General features: G+C 35.8%; 1 protein-coding gene across 6 annotated transcripts in view; it reads right to left on the bottom strand.

Annotated features, from left to right (window-relative positions):
* Cop1 (COP1 E3 ubiquitin ligase) overlaps positions 1-24,467 on the bottom strand; it is a 118,217-nt gene that overhangs the window by 43,416 nt on the left and 50,334 nt on the right. For all 6 annotated transcript variants that reach the window (XM_051147652.1, XM_051147651.1, XM_051147654.1 and 3 more), the window contains 2 exons: positions 19,699-19,813; positions 15,527-15,662 (listed from right to left, as the gene is read on the bottom strand). In XM_051147652.1, the coding sequence (XP_051003609.1) occupies positions 15,527-15,662; positions 19,699-19,813 (251 nt within the window). The remainder of the gene's footprint in view (positions 1-15,526; positions 15,663-19,698; positions 19,814-24,467) is intronic.

The following is a 24,467-nucleotide window of genomic DNA, read 5'->3' as shown; positions in this document are numbered from 1 at the left end:
TCTCTTGCCATTCCCCATCTCTCCATCTCTCTTGCTGTTCCATCTCACTCTAGCTTACTCTCTCATGTCTGTTATTTGCTTTCCCCTTTTCTCCTTGGGCCAACCCCAGAGTTGTATTGGAATGAAGACCAAATTTTTTTCATCTCAGGTTACATCATGATTTTTTCCATCTTTACAATCACTAGGGCAATCAAAAACTCAGCAGAATAACAAGGAAGTACAAAAAGTTCTGTAACCTACAACAACGCATACAACAAAAATCAATTAATTTCCAAACAACAGTCAGCATAACCTGCTTGTTTTCTTTTAAACAATACACAGGGAAGTTTAATCATAAATTTCCTTAGGCTAAAGCCAATGTGGTCATAGCAACATAGCTTGAGTTAGATATTCTCTAAAGAAAAAACTTGACCTACTTCCAGTCCCAGACCAACAGGTATGCTATCCAAATCTAGGCTAACTGGCAAGGGGTCCTCTATTGCAAAAATACCTACAAAGCATGGCATTCCAAGCCCACCTTCTATTGCTTTCAAAGCAGATTCTAAGGAAACATTTCTACAGGTAACAGTATCTAGCTAGGTACTGTTATATCTAGGTCTTAACTTTCTTGCATGCAGTTTTTGCTTGGGTGCTGACAGTCAGAACAAAAATCTCTATCATTGTCTCAAGCCTTTGGCCAGATGACCTCTTTTAACAATCTCTGTGGGAAAAGGTTTTCCCTGTATGATTTTCCTTGGGGCTGAGAAATAAAGAGAAAAAACAGTTTTAGGAGAAATAGCTGAGTTCTAAACACTACACCTGGACCACACATAACATTTGGGGGCAGTGGTGATCAGCAGATCATCTTTGGAACTTTGTCAAGCAAACCCACAACAGCTGTTCTGAATGTCTAGTGATGGACAGTTGGAGGTCTCTGGAACTTTGTCAAGCAAATCCTCTATGACTTGAATTCTCATGCCTGCAATACTTTTGTTCTGTTGACAGTGTCATTTGCCTCACATATACTTTTCAGTTGCAGAGTGCCCATTTATTAATTGCTGATCTTAGAGACTGAGCTACTGGTGTTCTATTCAGGAAGGTGTCTCCTGTACCAATGAGTTCAAGGTTTTCCCCACTTTCTTTTATATCAGATTTAGTGTCTCTGATTTTATGTTGTGGTCTTTGATCCACTTAAACTTAAGTTTTGTGCAGGGTGACAAATATGGCTCTATTTGCATTTTTCTTCATGTAGACATCCAGTTAAAGCAGCACTATTTATTGAAGATATTTTCTTTTTCCATTTTATTGTTTTGGCTCCTGAGTCAAAAATCAAGTGTCTGTAGGTGTGTGGGTTTGTTTCTGGGTCTTCAATTTGATTGTATTGATCAACCAGTCTATTTCTATGCCAGTACATGCTGTTTTTATTACTATTGCTCTGTGGTATAGCTTAAAATCAGGGATGGATATTATCTCTAGAAGTTCTTTAATTGTATAGGATTATTTTTAGCTATTCTGGGTTTTTGTTTTTCCCTGTGAACTTTAGGGTTGATCTTTTAAAGTCTGTAAAGATTGTGTTGGTAGCTGGGCAGAGGAAGGCAGATCTCTGAGTTCGAGGCCAGCCTGGTCTACAGAATGAGTTCCAGGTCAGCAAAGGCTACACAGAGAAACCAAAACCAAAATTGTTCTGCCATTTTGATGGTAATTGCATTGAATTTGTAGATTGCTTTTGATAAGATGTCCATTTTACTATGTTAATCCTACTGATCCATTAGCATGGAAGATCTTTCCATCTTTTGATATCTTCTTCAAGGCAACTATCCATCCCCACCCATGAACATGGATAAGGAGACACACACAGATACACACATGCATGCATGCATGCATGCACAAATACACCCCAACTACTGATGAAGAGACAGTACTTTTGCTCTTTAGTTTTACATCAACTTAACCCAGGTGTAGAGTTACTTTGAAAAAGAATTGCAATTGAGAAAATGTCTCCACAAGATTGGCCTGACTGCATATTCTTAATTGGTGATTGATGTGAGATGGCTCAACCCATTGTGAGTAGTTCCACTGTGGGCTCCTGGTTCTAGGTCCACTAAGAATGCATGCTGAGCAAGCCAGTAAACAGCATTCCTCAATGGCCTCTGCATCAGCTCCTGCTTCCAGCTTACTGCCTTCCTGCTTGACTTCCCTTAGTGATACACTGTGCTGTGGAACTATAAATGGAAATTAGCCCTTTCTTCCCCAAGTAGTTTTTGTAGATGGTGATTTTAGTCCAGCAGTAGAAACCACGAATAGGACAGTACTGGTAAACGACAGCTATTAGAACTGAAATCTGGTCTTTTAAAAAGGTGATTTAGGAATGCCTAGTACTTCAAGTAAGAGCCAATTATATAATCCTTGAACATATTTCCTCCATCTATAAACAAATACTACTAAGAAATAAAACATATTGTAATGCAAAAGTGAAAGTATGTAATTAAGAACAGGCAAACTACTAGTTCTTAATATATAAAAAAGTTTAAGCACTAACCTGTTAATAATTAGAAAACACTACAGGGAAAATTGACTAAAAGACCTAAAAGATGATCTGTAGAGTCTTTGTGGACAACTGTTTTCATACATCCCATTCCTTTAGCAGCTTAAGTCATTATAAAGATTCTTTACCATACTCTTACCTTGCTTTAGTGGCTAACTCACAACCATACACATAGAAGCAGCACTAAGTAGACTCAGTGGGTTTTTTGGTTTTGCTTTTTGTTTTTTAAAAGTAAAATAAAAGTATATGAAGTTGGGAGGGGGAAACAGTGGGAAAAAGTGAGAGGAACTGCATGCATGAGGAGGGAGGGGGTTGGAAGAATGTATCTGATAAAAACAAATTATATGTATGAATGAACTGTTGTTAATAAAAAGTTCATTTTCATAGGATTTGTTGTTCATTTCAAAACATACCTTTTTCTTTTGAAAAAATTATATTACTGGAGACATATTTTAAAAATAGAAACAAATTGTGTTTTCTTTCATACTTTGCAATTTTCAATTGTTCAAGAACATGATTCATTCCAGCAGTTGAAAAACATAATTACAATATAAGAAGCTGACATATCCTTTGTCAAAAGGGCCATAAGTCAAGTGATTAAGCAGCAAGGCAACAGACCATAAAGCACAGTTGATTAATGCACCTTTTCAATTCAATGTGGCACAAGCAATGCAGAGCTGTATATGCCCAAGCAGATCATTCTGTCACTAGTCTCAGTTTGTTATATGTTCAAGCAATTATAAAATGAGTATTAACAAACAAGGTAAATTAATATGCCGAAGCACTAGAACCCAGTTAAGCAGAAGAAAATATAGTAAAAATAGTTGTTAAAACTATCATTTACCAGAATAGTATGCCCCAAGAGTCACAGGGAACTATAACTTCAAAAAAGAAAGCAAAGACTTAGAAAGTAATTATTATAATAAAAAAAGACATTGCCAGGTCTTTAGAGATACAAAGACAGGCAAAGTCAATTAAAACTGGTGTCATTCAATAGACTCATAAGTTCTAATAAGCAACACCCTTATAATACATATTACACTGAGTGTTGAGCATTATTTTCAACACTATACGTAAGTACAACTCTAAATCTCCACTATGTAGATGTTAAGTCTTTGTTGTAGGTTATACCAAGGGGTCCATTTAAAATTCAAGGGGTCCAATTTCAATCTATGCTCTCAGTCATTACTGAAGACTAACATTTTAATAAGAATAAATCAGCTGTTCTTTAAAGAGCATGTCCACAGACAAGAGAATACCATATAATAACAACATTTACTATTATGCATATATATAATAAAAAATTAACTCTGGAAAACAAATGATGAGGTTGATGAGATATCCTTACAGGATTCTCAATTAACAATAAAAGTTACAAGTATAAGTGAATGACAAACAAAAGACAGGCACAGAAATATAAGTCAATGATAACTCGGACTCAATAGAACAACAAAATGAAGCATGAATAGTCTCAGCTATCAAACATCTAAATAGCCTGACAGAAAAATCTAGACACAATGTTACAGGAAACTAAAGAAATAAATATTGGATGTGCACTAATGCTAGCACAGGCAACTATAAAGGCCCCTTTCCAAATCTAATCTTATTTTTCTCTTTTCTACTCCACGTTAAACAATGTTTTTATTTATGGGGTGTGTGTGCGCGTGCGCGTGCCCACATGCGTGCACATGCACATATACACTATGTGTATCACATGCACGCAGATGTCCAAAGAAAACACTAGTTATTGTTGGTTCCAAGCCACCAAATACAGGTGATGGAAACTGAACCCAGGACCTCTGTGAAAGTAGCAAGTGCTCTTAACACCTGAACCATGTTGTCAGTCCCTCTAACTTATTTTAAAGAAGGAATTAGAATAAATTTCTTGAACCAGATTTGGTGACAATCACTTTCTGTTACATAAAGCCCCTAATTTAATACTGTGAGATCCATTATAATGAAGCTTGAATGATCTATTAAATTTTATTTTAAAAATATTATACCACTCAACCGTATACAAAAGAATGAGCTTCCATTTAGCCTTGCCAAATATGTAATCATCTGCCCTACCTAAAAGCAATGGGTGGGTTCAACCTGTATTTCCTATCAAAGTTTTCTTAAACATAAACAAATAAAAAAGAATTTGTACTACCTTTAAAATTAAGCAAATGGCCGGGCAGCGGTGGCGCATGCCTTTAATCCCAGCACTTGGGAGGCAGAGGCAGGTGGACTGCTTTGAGTTCGAGGCCAGCTTGGTCTCCAAAACGAGTCCAGGACAGCCAAGGCTACACAGAGAAACCTTGTGTCGAGAAAAAAAATAAAAAATAAAAAATAAATAAAATAAAATAAAATAAAATTAAGCAAACGGAATGAGATCATATCATTTACACCATGATGTCTCCTCATCTAGAAGTATTCTTGGCAATCATTCTGTGTCCGTATGTGTTAGAGCCATCTCCTTTACTTGCAGTAGTTGTACAAAATTCAACTGTGAGAATGCATTTTAATTTATCAAAACATTGTATCAATAAAAGCCATTCAATTTTGATTTTTGTTACTGTTCTCTTTTGTCGTAGTTTGAGACAGGATTTCATGTAGCAAACACTGCCAGGCATTAGTGAGGATGACCTTCAACTCTTCATCTTCCTGTCTACACCTCTCAAATGGTAGGGTAACAAGCATGCATCCCTACATCTGGTCTCCTATATTGATTTTTTGTTTTGTTTGTATTTTGAGACAGGCTCTCACTCTGTGGTCTGGCTGTCCAGGAGCTCATTATACAGACTAGAGATGCCCATGCTTCTACTTCCAGAGCTCTGGAATTAAAGGTATGCCCCACTACAACCAGCTGACTGTCTTATTGTTAAACAATGCCTCAACAACACAATACTTTTCTATACTTGTCATTTCTTATGTATTTGAGAATATGCTTAAATATTAAGCTCTAGATCAGAAATTTTGCACATTTTGATAAAGTAAAAACCAAACCACTCTCTACTTATATATAATGTCACAATCACCTCAATTTCTTATTTTTTAATCTACTATTCTAACAGAATAGATGGACTCAGTGTCTTTCATGCTATACATGATTTCTTCTACTGAATTTCCATTTCAGGGTTATCTGTAACACTTAGTACCACTTTTTCTTCTAGTAAGTCATGCATTCTTGGATTTTTTTTTCTCAGTTTACTGCCACTCTCCAATTTAAACTGTGTCAAAATTCTTAAATATTCCAACAACAGTAAAGATGATTATTCTAATAATATGATCTATCAGTTTACTTTCCTCTCTGCCAAAGATCTCTACTTCTTCCAAGTTGCATCCTATAAAACCACTACCATGCTCTTTCAGAGCTGATAGTGTCCCTCCCCCATTAGCTCTAACCTTGTCAAAGCACTTCCAGACAACTATCTCCCTTATAAAAAGTTGACTACAGGTTTCCAATAACCCTTCGAGGTTTTCATCTGCTGTTAGCTACACATGCACTTTCTTCATCTCCTAGCAACAATTATATGGACAACACTTTACCTCCCTCATATACAACTGTATTTCTGATTTTTCACTCCACTTTTGACTTGGCTGAGAAAACATACAACACAGCTACAGAGAACGGAAAAGTCAAAACCGCGACAACAAAAACAACCAAATATGCAACCATGACTACTATATACTATCCTCAAAATTCCTCATCTACTTATTTTCTAAATGACACAGAAGGAAGGTTCATAAATTGTTCATTCTTCTCATTTTTTTTTTGTTCCTACACAATCAAATCACTCCTAGCAGATTTCTCTGCTCTCTGTAAAAGTTACAAAAACTGAAGGTGTTGTTTGCTTCTTCAGTCGAGCACTTCTTATATTTCCTTTATAACTAAGTGTTTACAGTGAGGAATGTATTCTTAGCAGTTCACCTATATACATGATATACAGTTGCCTGACTTCCATTTTGACCATAAGCTGCCAAAGGTTTTAAAATTTCCTTGTGATAGGGTTTTTCTGCTAAGATTGTTATAAACATCTAATCTTATTGTTATATTATGATCAGAGAGTACTATTTCTGATAGTTATTTTCTGTAATTTTAAAGTTTGGTATATTATCTAGATTCTGAACATTTTCTATTTTTGAATGAGCAGTTTATAAAATAATATATATTCTTTGTGAACATTTGTGCATGTGTTCTAGCTTTGCCAATTATGCTATTTAGATCTTCTACAGTTTTATTTAATTTTGTTGAACTTTATCACAGACTAGTACCTGATCTGTTTCAGTGTCTTGAACAGTTAAATGTTTATTTTCCCTTACAGCTTTTCATGAATAAAACTATTTATAACTAATATTCCATTCTCTGAACTACTTTTCTGTTGCTCTAATAGAAGACCACATCAAATCAACATAGGGAAGGAAGGGTTTAAGCACTGCATAGTTCCAGAGGGTTAAGAGTCTTGTCATGGTGGGAGAGCATGGCAGCAAACAGGCATGGTGCTAGACGTGGAAGCCAGGAGCTTACATTCTGAGCCTCAAGTAGGAAGCAGAAGAGAATGAACTGAGAATGGCACAAAGTTTTGAATCTTCAAAGCCTGCCTCCAGTGATGTCTTTCCTCCAGTGGGGCAATGCCTCTTCAGCTTCCTGACACAGTGCCACCAACTGGGGACCAAGCACTCAACTGCGCAAGACTATGGGAAATTACTGCGTTCAAACAGCACCCTCACCATGGACCTTCATGATGTGTGTGTAAGAAAAGGGGTAACAAGGGGAATTGAAATCTCATGTTTTCTGAGTTGACATAGACTTTATTTTCAGTTTTCGAAGTTGTAAGTTTTTAAAAGCCACATACAAAGATTTGATGTACTGTGAAAATTTTTTTTGAAAATATATACTTATAAGTATCAATCATACCTGTTTTCTATTATAGCTGTCATTTGTGATACATACTGTTTCAACTACATTTTTTAACCTTGTGCCAGTGAAATGGTGTAAACAATGATCTGAGCACAAAACAAACGTGATACTTAAGACACAAACAAGCATTTCTCATACTGAACATGTTGAACCTATTCATTATAAGTAACTGTAAAGATCTAATTACTGCACGATTTTACCTAACATACATGTACATCTTATGAAACTAAGAAATGATTCCAAATATGTATTTGGGGACTTCACATGTAGTCATAAATAAGTCTTTGCTGTTTTCACCAATCCAGTTCTAAAAAACAACTCAAGGTTGCTTTCTTCTTTAAGCAAAAACTACTTTTCACAGAGGCCTGCTTCCAGTTTAATAGTGCAACCAGATTTTTACATTTTAAAAAACTATTCACTATATGGTCATGTACTTCAACTCTTCAAAGTGCATTCCCCATAACATTCATACATGAATTCCATCTTTTTGAAATTATTATAAACCTGAGAAAAATATTTCTTTTATATGGGAATAAACCATATGACCATAAGATATCTAAATCAAGTCAGTATAGTTGCTATTAAGTGTACTGAGGTGGGGGAAGTAATATGTATTTATTTATTTCAGCAGTGTTGATGTTCAAATAAAACTTTATTTATGAGAACCTAGTCAGTTAAGCACAGTGACTTGCTAGCATGAATTCCTAGGTTCTATCTTAGCAATGCACAAAAATGGGTACTGCCTGCCTACGATCCTAGTACTAAGTTTATGAGGCTTTTTACTATTTTCAGATAAGTTCTCATGTAGGCTATCCTTGAACTTTCTATGTGGCCAAAACAATTAAAAGCCCTCATGAATTTATTGAAGGAAATTAAAATTGGAATTTCATATAAATATTGTACCCCAATTGTACTCATCTTATTTTTAACATTTTCAAGTGTAAAAACTATTCTTGCTTGTGGGCTACCTAAAACCAAGCAATGAGTTGGAAGTGTCTAGCAGTTATTTGCTAATCATTACTCTGATTTAATGGACATACTCATTGAGACTTACACCTTAAAAGTCCCAATATATTTTTATCTTATTATTTTATCAGTTGGCTCACTTTGCCTTTAGTTCCCTAAATCCACAGTATCTAGCTTTAAAACAATTATTTTCTAGAACATTTACTCCGTCATTCCCTCTGGCTATCTGCTAATAGCTGGGCCAAATACATGGCCTGGCAGACTATAATGAAACACTGCTATGAATGTGAAGTGTTTAGTATGGTAAAATGTCTTTTTTCCTTAGGGCAATTAAGATTCAAATTGCATCCTCAAACCTTTGAATATTAATGCACTGATAATCAACTCTGATTTGGCAAAACATATGAAATCATAAACCATATTTATTTAAATCAGTGGTACTCAATCTGTGGGTCAAGACCCCTTTGGGAGTTGAACACCTTTATCACAGGAATTGCCTCCCTAAGACCATCAGAAAACACAGATATTTACATTAAGATTCCTAAAAGTAGCAAAACTAAAGTTATGAGGTAGCAACAAAATACTCATATGGTTGGGAGTCAACATAATATGAGGAACTATATTAAAGGGTCACGGTATTAGGAAGGTTGAGAATTCCTGATTTAAATGAATTCAGTTATGAACTCACTTGTCCCAAACTACCTCTTCTATGCACAGTAAATGCTATCCTGTGTGGGTGGTATACACCAAAAATCTTTGATGACAATAACTTTTGAAACCAAAGGTTAACAAAACTATCTATCAAAGCAGAAAAAATACCAAATATATTTTGTCCCCCACTACTACGATCTTTATCCTATGGGAAATGTGTATTTAGTAAGATTAAGATTAAATAGAGAGCGATTATGAAAACAAAATTTCAATCCTACAATTCTGAAACTCAAGTAGAAGTTATTTTTCTCAGTAGTGTCCTCCAGTAGTACTTACAAAGCACCCGTATTTTTTCAGTGTATAAGACGAGTGGGAATATAAGACAACCCTCAACTTTTCCAGTTCAAATATAGAGTTTGGAACATACTTGCCTTATAAGACTATCCCTCTTCCAGTGCACACCCTGTGCAGCGGACTTGGGCACGTGTCTATTTGCAGGCAGGGTGCAGACAGCCAGGCACTCTATTAAATGCTGGTAGACAGACAGTGCCAGCCTTCTGAGTCTAATGGGCGGGTTCTGGTGGAAAGCCAATCCATGCTCAGGTTCTCCTCCTGGAGGTACAGGAAGATGTGTGCAGCTTGCTCTTCCCTGCATCATACTCTCTGCACAGAGAGGAAAATTGGCCAGGGCACTCCCCACTATCTGCGCCAGACATATGAAGCAAGGGAAAGCAAGCTGCAGGTAAGTACCCAGAATATAGGACAACCCTGACTTTGGCATGTGGGCCCTTGTCTGCAGGCCAGAGGAGCTGCTCTCTCCTGGTAAGCTTTGTGCTAGGACATAGGTGAGCGGACCCCCTGCGGATAACAGCCCGTAGACCCAAATGTGTTAAAAGATAGTTCCTTACAGAACCTAATCTACACAAAAGGCGTCAAAAGCTAGCTCTTTGAAGAAAAACATATGCGAGACACCCTGGAGACAAGCCCCAGGAAATGTCCAGAGGCAGGAAGGGTCTGTAGCACAATGCCCAGCCCTTACCCATAGCCTTCTGCCCTTGACCTTTTTTAAGCTTAGTGAATTAAAATCAAGTTGTTTGACTCTTTTTGCCTATATTTTAATAAAGTGTAGTCCAGTCTTTCAAAGGCAGAGGTCCCCTTCTCCCTCTGGAAAGAAGCAGATTTCTCTTGTCTCAACCTGGCTGAGCGCAGCTGCCCTGCGCTCCTTCCCTTCCCAGAAGGCCCCTTCACCACCAGGTTCTCAGGAGGGAGCCTTCTTCAGCTAGCCTCCAGAAGGCTGAAGAAAACTGTGGCCAGATTCTCAGCCCAGCCTCCTGGAGAAAGGAACCCAACATTGGTATGCATATTTCAGGGTTAAAAATTCTTATATGCTGGAAAATACAGTAAGCAATGACATCACAATATTAAATACATAGGTCACTGCTACAATGCTTCAAATAAAATAATAAAACTATGATATAAATATGTCATATAACTAATGACTACATCTGAAACAATCAATTATAGTCTAGAAATATTTCTTCATGAATTTTAAAAATTGTGTCCCCTATAATATTAGTTCATAAGGCAGGTATAACAAATAATAAGCTTAGTGGGAGAGATAGCTATGAAGTGCTTGTGTGCATGCATGAGGCCACAACACATATACGTGCATGCGCGCGCACACATACACATAAACACACACACATTTACCTACATATGCACACAAAGAAAAACAATGAACACATCTCATATTACCCATTAGGAGACACAGATAAAGCACTAAATAAAAACAGAGGAGAAAATAAACTTGTCAGCTACATGCTGTTATAAAGTCAATGGGAAAGAATTTAAATGAAAATAGCTCTTAGTCTAAAACTTATATAGAAATGCAAGGAAAGTTTTAAATGAAAATCCAATATAACTTTGAAACATAAGACAGAGAGAGGATGGGGATGAAGATGAGTGGCAGGATAATTCCAAGTGGCCTTCCATATCCCATTTCAGATTAGGAGTTACACTCTAAGCATTAAAAAAAAAAAATGCTCCCATAGAGACCATATGCATAATGGATATGTGTAAATAAATGTTTTATTTCTCTATGGTTTTATCCAGAGACAGAAAATTAAAATTTATCTTCCCTTTCAACTAGTTCTGACTTGGGAATTTTGTGTTTGCTTTGTTGTTGTGTTTTGTTTTTGTTTTCTGGTTTTTAATGATCTCATTCTAGCGCCAGGCTGACTTGAACTCACCACAGACTAGAAGAACCTTACTTCAGAGGAAAACTTAAAACCGCAATAGGAAAGAGAAAATTAAAATGAGCAAAAGAGCACTCCTTGAAACAGTGCTTTTCTGCAGTCATGCAGTCACTCAGCAAATATTTGCTACTGAATACCTACCAGGTGCCAGACCTAGGAATACAGCAGGAAACCAAACAGATAAGAACCCTTCCTGATAAAAAGTTTTTGGCCTAAAACATAGTTTTAATGTACTGCTTTGGAACACTGGGCCTAGGAAAGATTCTTGAAGGAAATCTCTGGATTAACAGTCATCCCATTTCTCCTCAACACTAGACTAATAACAGAAATATATTCTGGTCAAAAAGGAAAGAACCCTTGTAAGTTCTCCTTAAAATCCATCTCTCCTTGAGAAATCAGGTTAAAGATTTCCTGAAGAACTATTAAATAAAATCTAAAACTCACAAGCATTCTTCTCTAAACAGTACATTAAAGTTACCCTAAGTCTGGATGAACACCGGTGGTCATTATAAAGTGATGTTTAGCAAAAACTATCTTTGTAAATGTCTACTATAAAACAAAGTATAATTTCAGTAAATTTAGCAACTAGTTGAACTCCACACATTATAAACACTAAGATTCTAAAACATGGACTGTTAAGGGCCAGTTAGACAAGACAGTAATGGGAGCAATAAAGGACCTAAAGAATGACTACTTTGTGTTTACTGGTGTCTCCCTTGAAACTTTTCCTAAAGTTTCACTAGGCTTTGAAGTGAGCACCATACGGTGTGACAAGCCTGAGGCTCAAATCTTGGCTCCCTTCCTACTACGCTGTTTTGATCTTAGACAAGTCATACTTTTCCGTACTTCAGCTTCCACGCCTATAAAATAGGATTAACAACAGCATCTTACTCAAAAGGGGTGAGTGACAAAGTGCAAGTAAAATAGTTACAGTTACAGTTGTCTTTTTACTTGTAGTAATTAAAACCAGTGAACGACTAATTTACTAATGACTGATTATTACATCAATGAGTCACATAAATATAATAATTTACCTCTCATGAGTTCATGAATGCTGCATACAGTGCATTTTGAGCAAATATAAGGCAAATGCTAAGACCAATTACCTGATGTAAAGTAATTAAGTGTTCAGCTTAATACTATAGCAGCTCTTTTTAAAATTATATTTTTAAATTTATTTACTTATTCAATTTACATCCCTATCACAGCATCCTCCCTCCTTTCCTCTTAGTGCCACCCTCTTCCCAATTTCTCCCTCCCCTTTTCCTCTGAAAAGGGAAGCCTGCTCCTCCACTACATCCCTTTGCATCAAAACTAAGCTCATTCTCTTCCACTGAGGCCAGACAAGGCAGCCCAGCTAGCGGTAAATGATCCAAAAGCAGGCACAGAGTTCATGTGGGACACCTCCCATTTCACTTGCTAGGGGACCCACATGAAGACCAAGTGGCCTATCAAGCTACACATGTGTAGGGCACCTAGGTCCAGTCCATGCTTGCTCATTGATTGGTGGGTCATTCTATGTGAGGCCCCGTGGTGCTCAGTTAGTTGACTGTGTTGGTCCTCTTGTGAAGTTCTTGTCCCCTCCAGGTCTCTCTATCCTTTCCCCAACTCTCCCACTAGACTCCCCAAGCTCTACTGAGGGTCTCTGCATTTGTTTCTATCTGCTTTTAGCAGCAGTTTAACTTGTGGTTTGTGACCCGAAAGACCCTTTTACAGAGGTCACTGAAGACCATCAGAAAATACATGCATTCACATTATGGTACGTATATTTTTGATTCATAACAGTAGCAAATTTACAGTTATAAAGTAGTAATGATTGGGGTCACCACAACACGAGGCAGTGTATTAAAGAGTTGCAGCACAAGGAAGGTGGAGAACTACCATATTAATATAAAAATGTGAAATTCAAAATAGAAATTCATGAAGCAAGTAGCACTACTATATGCTGAGATAGTTTAAAAGATGCAATTTCAAGCCAATTCTCTCTGGTGGCCACGGAAAACAAAATGTAAAATGTGGTGTAACTGCTACATTTAAGGAAAAAGTAGAAAGTGTCTTTTCACAACTTTTTGTTTATTCAGGGCCATATAATAATTAGGAGAATGAACCTGGAGAGACTACCAATTTCTATGCTGGTCAACTATGTAACACCCGAGATAGAGGAAACAAATGCTGCCCCCTTGTGGACTCATGGATCTAATATTAAAGCCACATAAGCAAAGAAAGAGGATTTTTCTTCTCAGAAAATCTTTCAGTGTAATAAGGTAATCAACATGTCACAGATCTTACATAATTTTTGGTAATAATAATAATTTGTCCTAGCAATGCTGTTTTGTTTCATCTTCCTTTCTTGCTACCTATTTTCTTCATTTGTTGTTTGTATAACAAACTTGCAAATTCGGAAATTTTTCAGTAAAAAACACTAATTCAATATAATTGAGAGAGAATAACAAAAACTAAACATGCCAATTATCCATTATATATATATATATATATTTAAATTTGCAAAATGGTAATTTAAAATATCTTAATGTAACTGACCTTCTTTGAATGTCTAGTATTTCAAGTCTGAAACTATGCCTATTTTTAAGCCACTTCTGTTTTAGACTATAGAAATGAATGTCTTGATATGGTAAAAAATTTAAGATTTTGCTAAATTCAGGAATGTAGTAAAGTGAACAAACCTAGGTTTTAAAAATGTTAAGGGCATATTCCTTTGGAAATAGACTGGCAGCAAGTCTTATATCCATTAAGTAGAGATGCTGCTTTTGTAACCTGCTGTTTAAAAGAAGTTTTGGTCTTGTTTTTACCTGAAAAGGAAGATACCATACTGGATAAATTAATAATGGTCAGGGACATTAACGGGCATCACAACCAGGTCCAAATATTTTAGTTTGTGTATAGGTATATTAGGTCAAGTTATTACAAAATCCATTAGGTATTTTGTTTGTTTGGTTAGTTAGGTTTTGTTTTTGAGCGAGCACAAGCATCTGTAGATACCAGGTAATCAGTGAAAATTTGTTGCATGAATTATGCAATCAAATTAAGTTCAAATTTCACTGCAGCTTCAAATTTTACTCAGGACCCCACAAAACTAAAATTGCTAAAAGAAATGAATTATGGGTTTTTTTTTCCTTATTCACAAATAGGTAGGACGCTCTGAAATAGTTCTTGCAATAGTGCAAATATGTGTAAATAACTATGTGTAAATATGTATAAATAAACACTCTAGTTTCTATAGGAGTAGTATTCAAAGCTTTAGTAATGTGTAAAAGTTAAAATTTGACGGAGGGGGGTAGTTTAAAGGTAGAGTCAGCAACAACAACAAAAATAACCCAACTGGTCAAAGTTTTAAATCATATTTATTCATGTAAGTTTAAACATAGACAAGCAGTTTGTTGATACAAAGGAATTACTGAAAATTGGCTAAATGTGATACAGCCTGTTGTTTTACATTTTCCATTATTTTTAGAAATGGAAAATTGTATACAGTGAATTTGTGTGTTTGTAGCACATGCACCTGTGTACACATGAACACATGTGCATGCCAAAGCCAGAGGGCAACTCTGGATGGCATTCCTCAGGTACTGTCCACTCCTTTGAGACAGGTTCTCTTACAGGCCTACAACTTGCTAACATGCCAGTAAGCTCCAAAATCGGCGTCAACAGCACCAGCACAACAATGGAGCACTACTATGCTTGGCCTTTATTTCACATGGGTTCTGGGTATTAAACTCAGGTTCTTCTGCTTCAAGAAGCTGTATTATACCACCAGCATTAGAATACATTTCAAAATTGCACATCAGTCTGTGCTTTATATATTTAGACTATCTATAGCTATCTCTCATATTAATATTTTTTATTAGTATATATAACTATAGAAACTATACAATGTACATTGATTATATTCTTATTTTCCATGGAAAGCTTCACTGGAGAATCAAACATAATATTAAGGAAATAAGCATACCAATTCTATCCATACTTGCAAAACCACAGGAAGGACGCCGAGAGCACCTTTCATCACTACACCAGACAACAGATACACCACATGAAGAGAAGCTGCAACCTTGTCAGAGGAAAACTACTAGTCATGCCAAGATGGCTAAAGCTTAGTGACGGAAAGGCACCCTAATCTCAGGGAGATGTTATAGGTGCTTCTCAAATTTAGTAAATTTTCTTACATTTTAATAAAAGAACAAAGTAAAAAGTGTGTCAGATACTTACCTAGAAACTATGCTGGAACCATTATAGAGATCACTAGCATATGACAATGTGGCCAATGGTCTTACTGAGTTGTACCGAGTAAACTTGGACAGACATTCCTGAAATTCATCTAGCTGGCTTGCAGTCCGACTGTCATCTGCATTAGAAAGAAAACAGTACTAAGTAAACGAATGACACTATAAAGGAAGAAAAGAACAATATCTTCATATTAAGAGATCATTTTTTAAATAAAAACTTTTTTTGAAGATTCTAAAGACTAGTATGCTCAAATTAATTAGGTGATCTTTAGCTTTGATAAAGGTGGCCAAGGATTCACTGAAATATCTTTCTATGAAAATAAAACGTAAAGCAATCTCCTCGGCTTTAGTTTTAGTGCTGATTTCAGGGGACAATAAAATAATTTCTAAAAACCTTCTAGTAAGCAGAAATGAAATCATTCATTATAATCAAATTCCAACTTTCAATGCTGATAGTACTTGCTGGAGAAAGATCTACAAATAGATGAATATTTGTTAGTTTAACATAATGTGTTTATATGGATGCCCACTTATTCCAGATTTATGATCAAAGAAAAATTATGTAATACATATTAGGGGAAAATTCAAGTAGTTGAAGTCCTATTCTTAGTCAGAAGTACAAAACTGCAATGTGTAAATCACTGATTCTCAAAGACAACACTAATGACATCAAATAGAATACCACACAAAGTGTCTTTAAAGTAAAATATTGAAAGTTAAACTGAAATTTATCATAACATTAATTACAGAATAACAGGCAACTTATTTATTCTTTAATACAGAGGTTGACTTGCAGTAAAACACAGATAAAATAATCAGGTTTTCAAAGCTGTTAGAAATATGCATTTCTAAACTTTCCACCAAAGAACTGAAAACATAAAACAAAATAAACTAAAAAACTACAACACGCAATTATTACATTAGCTCACTGAGATTAAAATTTGAAATTATTTATTTTGATACCATCTTCTCAGAATTTCCTTCCTTCTTCTCAGTCACGTAATGCACGCAGCATTCTCACATAAACTTTTGATTCCACTTATTAGACAGTATCTGAAGTAACAGTAGGCATAATGAAATCAAGATGCAAAAAGTACCAAATGACACAAACCTTTTTGAAAACTATCTGAAAACTTAATCGATATGATAAAATTTATCTAGGAATTATAATATAAAGTTATTTGAAGAAATAAACTGTGTCACTGTTATTTTATAAATGCTACATATTTAGGCAATCAGGAAATCCATCTAAATACCTAGATTAAAGGGGTCCCAGTTAGTAGTGTTTTCATGCTAAAAACAGTACAAGAATGACCTCATCAGCAAGTAATATCACAACTGAGATAAAGAGCCTATCCCACAAAAGTTACACTGAGAAAATTCAACAGAATATAAACAAAACATGGGTTACAGGGGCAGGTTGTCACCAAAATCAACTACTATAGAGTGTTGTGGATATGACAACTGCTTATTTTTATTTGTAAACCTATTACTGTGAGCTATATAATGTAAGTACTGGCAAGACAAGTTATTTATTCACTCAGAAAATAAATTTAATGTTAACCTATTCTTACACATTTTGCCTTCACTTCCTGAGTACATAATCACAGATATTCAAGAAAATATACTGTTAAAAAGTTCATAATTTCTTTCTAGTGTAAATGTACTCCTAGATATCACTCAAGCTGATTAATATAAACATACAGCATTTTATAAGGAAAAAATAAAAGAATAGAAAGATGGCTCAGCATTAAGCATTTGTTGCAGATGAGCTGTGTTTGGTTCCTAGCACCCACATAGTGGTTTATAACCATCTATAATTCCAGCTACAGAGGATCTGACGTCCTCTTCTGACCTCCACAGGCACCAGGTACACATGTGGTACAAAGCTACACATGCAGGCAAAAGATTCATACATGTAAAACAAAACAAATCTACAAAACAAAAAGCAGTTATTTCAGTATCTCCATGTGTATCAGTTGTCCTCTCCCATTATCTGACTATAAGAAGGTATGATTTTATCTGGTTGTTTTGTGACCAACATACATATCTATCTGTTGGCATATCATGTCTCCATCTTAATTACAGATTAGTTTAGAGCAGTGTTTTCAATGTCTTATCTTCCTTTTAATGGTTTTTTCATTTACATACTTTAAAAAAATAATTAAGAGGTTAAGACATTAATTTTCTAATAATCATCCATGTTTTTATAACTGCAAAAACAGGCAGAGGTGGAAAATTATAAAGTGTAATCAATATTTTATGAACTTTACTGGATATAAGTTAAGGTTTCTTCCTGAGTTTAAAAAGAACCTCATAGTCAGTAGTACAGATACAGAAATCCACTGTGGAAATCTAGCACGACTTAAGATTTCTAAAAGCCAGAGCCAACAATACAGACATTAATAACATATCTTATTCTCCTCTCCAGTAAATTTACATCTTCCAGAGAAAATTATGCAGTAATCACTCTTAATATTCACATCAGTATCTGTGTTGCCAGTGACTTTAAGATAGTTTTATCTCCAGCTCTGTAATCTCTACTTTAAAGAAATCTCCTCAGTATATACCCTGTGATCTACTGTGCTCAGCATCAAAATAGCAAATAATGTTTAAAGGAATCAACAGGAACTCCCTACCCACTAAAATATAGTTATAAGGCTATTATTAATAGACAGTCAATAAATCCCTTAAACCGTTGGCAGCGAATGTAATATTTTCATTCATTAAAAAGTTCGTTAATCTCAAATCAAACATGCTTAAGACGAATTTTAGCAATTTCTAAATGTATGTGCACATGTGTGTAGACTCTCTACCACTCATTATGTAACCAAGAATAACTTTGCACTTCTAATCCTACTGCCTCTAATCTCAAACTAGTATTGCAGGCAAGCACACTATGACTATTTTTCCTTTTTTAATATAGTACTGGGGATCAAATTAACTATCTCCTGTAATGCTAGGGAAACACTGTACCAATTGAGCCACACACTCAGCCTATATAAATTAGTTTTTTCTCCATCACCTATTATGAGGCAAACTTATCAAAAAGCTCTAAACAATATATATACTATGTATACAATATAATATAAAGATGTTTGTTCATTTAGCAGGAAATTAAGACTTGGTTTTTAATAACTGATATACTACCAGACAATTTTCCTATGATGGTTTTCATTTACAACAGACATACTACTAATGGAATCAATTAGTTGGGCACCTAACATGTACTAAGTACTGACTAGGAAAATACATTTTGCCTATAACTATTAAATACTTAATTTTTTAATTACTTATGTGTATGTATGTGGGCACCATGAGTTTGCAGGTACCCAACAGAGGCCAGAAGAAAGAGTTAAAGCCTGGGGTTCTAAAGTTACATGGAGTCTACTGACCTGAGTGTTGGGAATTGAATGTGAGTCCTCTGGAAAAACAGCAAGTACTCTAAGCCATCTCTCTAAATCTTTCCTGTAACTCTTAGAACACCTGTAGGTTTGTTACTAATATCCAACCTTCACAGATGAGTAAAGACATTGAAAAAGGTTAAAGAGCAGTTTTATTACTTCTCTAAAATTAATAATACCATATGCTATCATGTCCATGAGGTCTTAGCTTATCTTGTCTATTTTGAACGTTTCTAAATTTTTTTTAGTTAGCCTGGCCCAATATCACTAAATCCCCCTAGGTCTTTTCATTTTTACTTTGGCCTAAATTTCCAGTGGATATTACACACTTATATCACATGGAAATATTAGCAACCTATTGCTTTGGCCTACAGATTTGTAAATCCCACTTTATGGTAAATGGAATCCAAATCTTCCATCTTTTTATCCTCAGCACAAAGAATAGTGCTTGAAACTTCTGAATGCTGAGTAGAAACTAATTGAATGGAACTTATTGCTAGCTACATATTCATGACTATTTTCAACTTTATATAGCTTGCTCTAAAAGATTAAACATTCCAAGACATGGAACAGAGATTACCAGTAGAAAACAGCATTCTATAAGATTTCTAAGAGCCTCTCCACTACTGATAAGACTGTCAAATACACAGGTTTTTTTGCAATTAGAATTTTCCATAAATCTAGCATATGAACCAGGAAATACAGCTAAGGATGATTTTCAGACATTTTAAGAAAAATCCTGAACATGTACCTGAGATACGAGACATCCTTGTAGAAAAATAACACTGCTCTAAGTCTTCAAAATGAGCAGTGAGTCGCTTGCGTCTTGATGCTAATGTGCTGTTATACCAAGGCTGTTTCTTTGTCTAAGGTGATAAAAAAAGACACTTACAACCAGCACAATCCACACACTTACACAGAATAGCCAAATGCTTACTTAGACACTTTCAAGTGTTCATTATATTCAAGTGACTACGAATGGTGAAAAGCTACAATTCTCAAATCACAGTTGCCAATTTTTCTTTTCAAGTAAAAACAGAAAAAAAAAAATCTCTCACAGAATAATTAAAAGTTAAAAATGAAACAAACTCTTTAAAAACAGTGATGTAAAGGCATGCTAGCTGGATTTGTTTGCCTAGCACACACAAAGCCCTGGTTTTCATTCTCACCACTGTATAAACTGACAGTGGTGACGGAGGCCTGTAAGTTCAGTACTCAGAGAGAAGACAGAGGCAAGAGGACCAGAGGCTCCAAGTCAAGCTTGAATACATACCAAGTTTAGGGGCCAGCTTGGGCTGCAGGAGATCTTGTCTCCAAAATGTTTATTAAAAAAAAAAAAACAGAGCAGAAAAAAAAAAAGGAAAAAAAACCTGTGAGTTAATAAAACTAAAGTTAAAAAAATTATGAGGTAAAAGAAACAATAAATGAACAGTATTGACAAGAGAAAAAAACTTGAAGTGGAGGGTAGAAAGAAGAAATGGGTAAGATTCATCAGCTAAAAAGCTACAACATGAAAAGGTTTAAAGGTATAAATGTACTTTTCTACCCCTCAATATGCTTTAAAAACATTCAATTTCCTATAGTGATTTTGTAGGCACTACAACTGCAACTTATCCAGAAATTATTTTTTGTATCAGCTCTTCTTCTATAACAAAGCTTTCTGGATTCACCTCTCTTTTCTCAATAATATCATAAAAATTGTCTTTATTGAGTCTGGACCCTGGTATACATACAGTTTTACTATCTTATGATGAGACAGGAAGTATGCATGGAGCACTTTACAAGTACACGTACTTAATTAAGCTCTGAGTTAGTTGCTGTCTTCATGGGACATAAGAATAACAGTGTATTAGGAATCAAAAAGTAAGATGAAAAATGGTAAATATAAACTCTGCTCTAACAAAGGAAAACAGCTATGTTGATAAGGTGCTTGCCATGTAAACATGGTGATAGAAGCTTGTTCCCAAAACCCACTTTTAAAAGTTGGGTATAGTGGAACTTGATATACCACCACTGGAAAGGGAGAAAGAGATGGATTGGGTTTCTCTCACCAGCCAGACTAATCTAGTCAGTGACCTACAGACCAATGAGAGAGTTTGTCTCAAAACAGAAAACAAACAAAAGAGTTAGGGAGTTGTACTTCACTCTTTTGCTACTATGCCTTCCGTGCCAGGATGGACTATAACCTCAAAATGTGTGTGTGGGAGGGGGGAGTAAAACAACTCTTCTCTCCTTAAGTTGTTTTCATCCACAATTCTGACAAAACAAGAAAAATAACTATCGCATTTGCCAACCATCCCCCACATCAGAGGCAGAGAGAGCACACAAGTTGGTTATCACGAAGTGGTCAGCTGTGTGATTATATGCATACAAGTAACATTATGCTGATTTAGCAGGCTGTATTTATGCATTTAAGAATATATATGCGTGTGTATGTATATATGTACACACACGTATATATAAAGAAAAGGAGGCCATGAATTTAAAGGAACAGAGTAGGCTCTTGGGAATGGTTAGAAGGAAGAAAATTTTGGAATTATATTTTAATTTTTAAAAATATTAAAAATAGAAGAAAATATTTAAACATGATCAGAGGCAATCTACAGTAATAAAGCCCTACATAACAGGGAAAGTTTAAGAGAGAAAGGGACTGAGTAAAAGAAAGAGCACTGACAAGAAGAAGGAAATAAATGCAAAGAGAATTAAGACATTTAAAACTATGAAAACTGTCAGAATCAAAGTCACCACTTTTGACAAATCCCAAGAAAGAGAGCCATGGAGATCACTCAGGTTTTCCCGCACTACTGTCTGATATCAACCATCACACAAGACTGCCAGAACCACATGACAAAAACCATTGACGGCAAAGAGAATGATAGAGCCCTGGCAGCTGCCTTCCCAGCCTTGAGTTAATGTCATTCTTGTTATCTGGCATTGAGTCAAAGACAATAATTTCAAGAAAAATTATGTAATCCTTCTTATTTAATTTGTAAAAATTCCTATTCTTCCAATGCTCATTTCCAAAGTATAATTCATCTCTGTTGACAAAAATCAATCAGAAAATGTCTTTATTCATTTACAAGAAAAATTCTTAGGATACATATAAAACTGAGTAAGAAAACTTATCAAAATGGCAAGATATAAAAGATAATTAATTTAGCAAAAGTTATACAAGGCCTCTATATTAGAAGTACAAATATATTGGGGTTTTTAATAATTATATCTTAGTCCATGATAATCTCAATTTAGGTATAATTTTTAAATGGATTTAAAATAAAATTTAAATACTTAAAAAGAGCAATAAACATGCAAACACATGAGTAAAATCTATTTTTAACCCTATATCATAAAAATATCAGTTTTCTCTAGGTAAATAAGGTAAGGTAAGGTATTTCCAATAAAAATATCTTTCATTTTGGGGGATGGACTGCAGATAGGTTCCTAGGAAATGGTCCTGGCTGGCTCTCAACTTTGGCTTCTATGGTGCTAAGATCCGAAGCATGAGCCTGCTTTCTGCTCCCCCCCAACACACACTTTGGGGGTAAAATCAAGTTATCAAATCCAGGATCACAAGCAGAGGACCTGATACTAAACAACATTCCTGACTCCCCCAATTCTCCAAGACTTCTTTATGGAGCTAAATAGGATAACATTAAAGCTCCAAGGAGAAAACAAACTGGAAACTTTACAAAACACAGAAGAACAAAGAGTATAATGGTGGAGAAGAACCAGAAGGGAGCTAGAGATGCAGCCCTGTGAGAATTACTTTAAAGAGACCCTAACAAAATTGTTCCTCAAAAGACCAGTGTCTTGAGAAACTATAACAGTTCACAGGAAATGAGAAAATACACAACAAGTAAACTTAACAGTGATTCTAAGCTGGTCCTGGACCATTAGGGAGGGGTGGGTGGGTGAGTGAGTGAGTGAGTGAGTGTGTGTGTGTGTGTGTGTGTGTGTGTGTGTGTGTATATAAAATACTCTTTTTGGCTCATGCTTGTAATCCCAGCACTTAGGAAGCTGAAGCTGGAGAACTGCTCTGATTCTGAGGCCAGACTGAGCTGTAACAGTGAGTTTCAGGACAGCCTGAATAACACACACACACACACACACACACACACACACACACACACACACACACACACACACACACACAGTATTAAGAAAATGACTAAGTTTTAAAATATAAGTTCCTTCAGACTGGAGAGTTGGCTTAGTAGTTAACAGCACTTGTTGCTGCAAAACACCCAGGGTTCGATTCCCAGCACCCATATGGAGACTCACACACCAGCACGTGTAGTACATTGACACGTATGAAGGCAAAGCACTTATACACGTAAAATAACTAGGCAGCAAAGGCAGGCAGATCTCTGTGAGCATGAGGCCAGCCTGGTCAACAGAGCAATCTGCAGAACAGCCAAAATTACACAGAGAAACCATGTATAGCTGGGCCTCAAATCCCAGCACTCAGGGAAGCAGGGGCAGGCGGATCTCTGTGACTTCGAGGCTCGTATGGTTTACAAAGCAAGTTCCAGAACAGCTAAAGATAAACAGAGAAATCCTGTCTCGAAAAACTAAATAAATAATAAATCTAAACACTTAAAAATATAAGTCCTCTGGTTTTTAATAGTAATTTCTGAACTTTGCTTTTAAGAAGCTATCAAAAATGCTAAAGCAAAAACAACAGATAATTATAGAAACGTAGAAATATAAAATACCTATGAAATAAAGGTCATACATTTCTGGCTTTTGTTAATGATGCTGCTAGCATTTAACATTTTTACTTCATCTATTAACTTGTCCTTTAGAATATAATAACTCACTCTTTTATTGTAGGATAAGGTTCTTAATTATCTTACTATAATTGGGCATGTTTATGTTCCAGAATTTACTATAATACCACCCCCTTTTTAAAAAGATTTATTTGTTTTCCTATTTATGTGCCTGCCACAGTATATGTTACATGTGTGCCACTGTCTATAAAGGCCAAAAAAAGGCATTGGAACCCCTACAACTTGAGTGACAATCAGCTGTGAGCCATCTGACGTGTGCTGGGAAGTGAAATCAGGCCCTCTAGATGAGCAGCAAGTGCTCCTAACTGCTAGGCTTTCTTTATGGCCCTAGTATATCTTTTTTAAAATTTAATTAATTTATTCAGATTACCTTTAAATTGTTATCCCATCCCTTGTATCTTCCCCGTTCCTCCATCCCTCCCGCTTTCACACTATTTTTCCCCTCCCCTATGTCTGTGTGTGACCCAGGGGGACCTCCCCCACTATATGATCATAGGCCTCAAGTCTCATCTTGGTAGCCCGCTATGTTTCCTCTGAGTGCCACCAGGCCTCCCCACCAAGGGGACATGGTCAAATATGGGGCACCAGAGTTCGTGGCAGAGTCATTCCCCACTCTCCACTCAATTGTGGGTCATGTCCTATCCATTGGCTAGATCTGAGTAGGGGTTCACTGTTTACTGCATGTAGTGTCCTTGGCTGGTGCAATGGTTTGAGGAGACTCCTGGACCCA

Source organism: Acomys russatus, chromosome 6, assembly GCF_903995435.1.
Source record: "Acomys russatus chromosome 6, mAcoRus1.1, whole genome shotgun sequence".
NCBI classification, from domain to species: Eukaryota; Metazoa; Chordata; class Mammalia; order Rodentia; family Muridae; genus Acomys; species Acomys russatus.
This window is presented reverse-complemented; position numbering and strand designations above follow the sequence as displayed.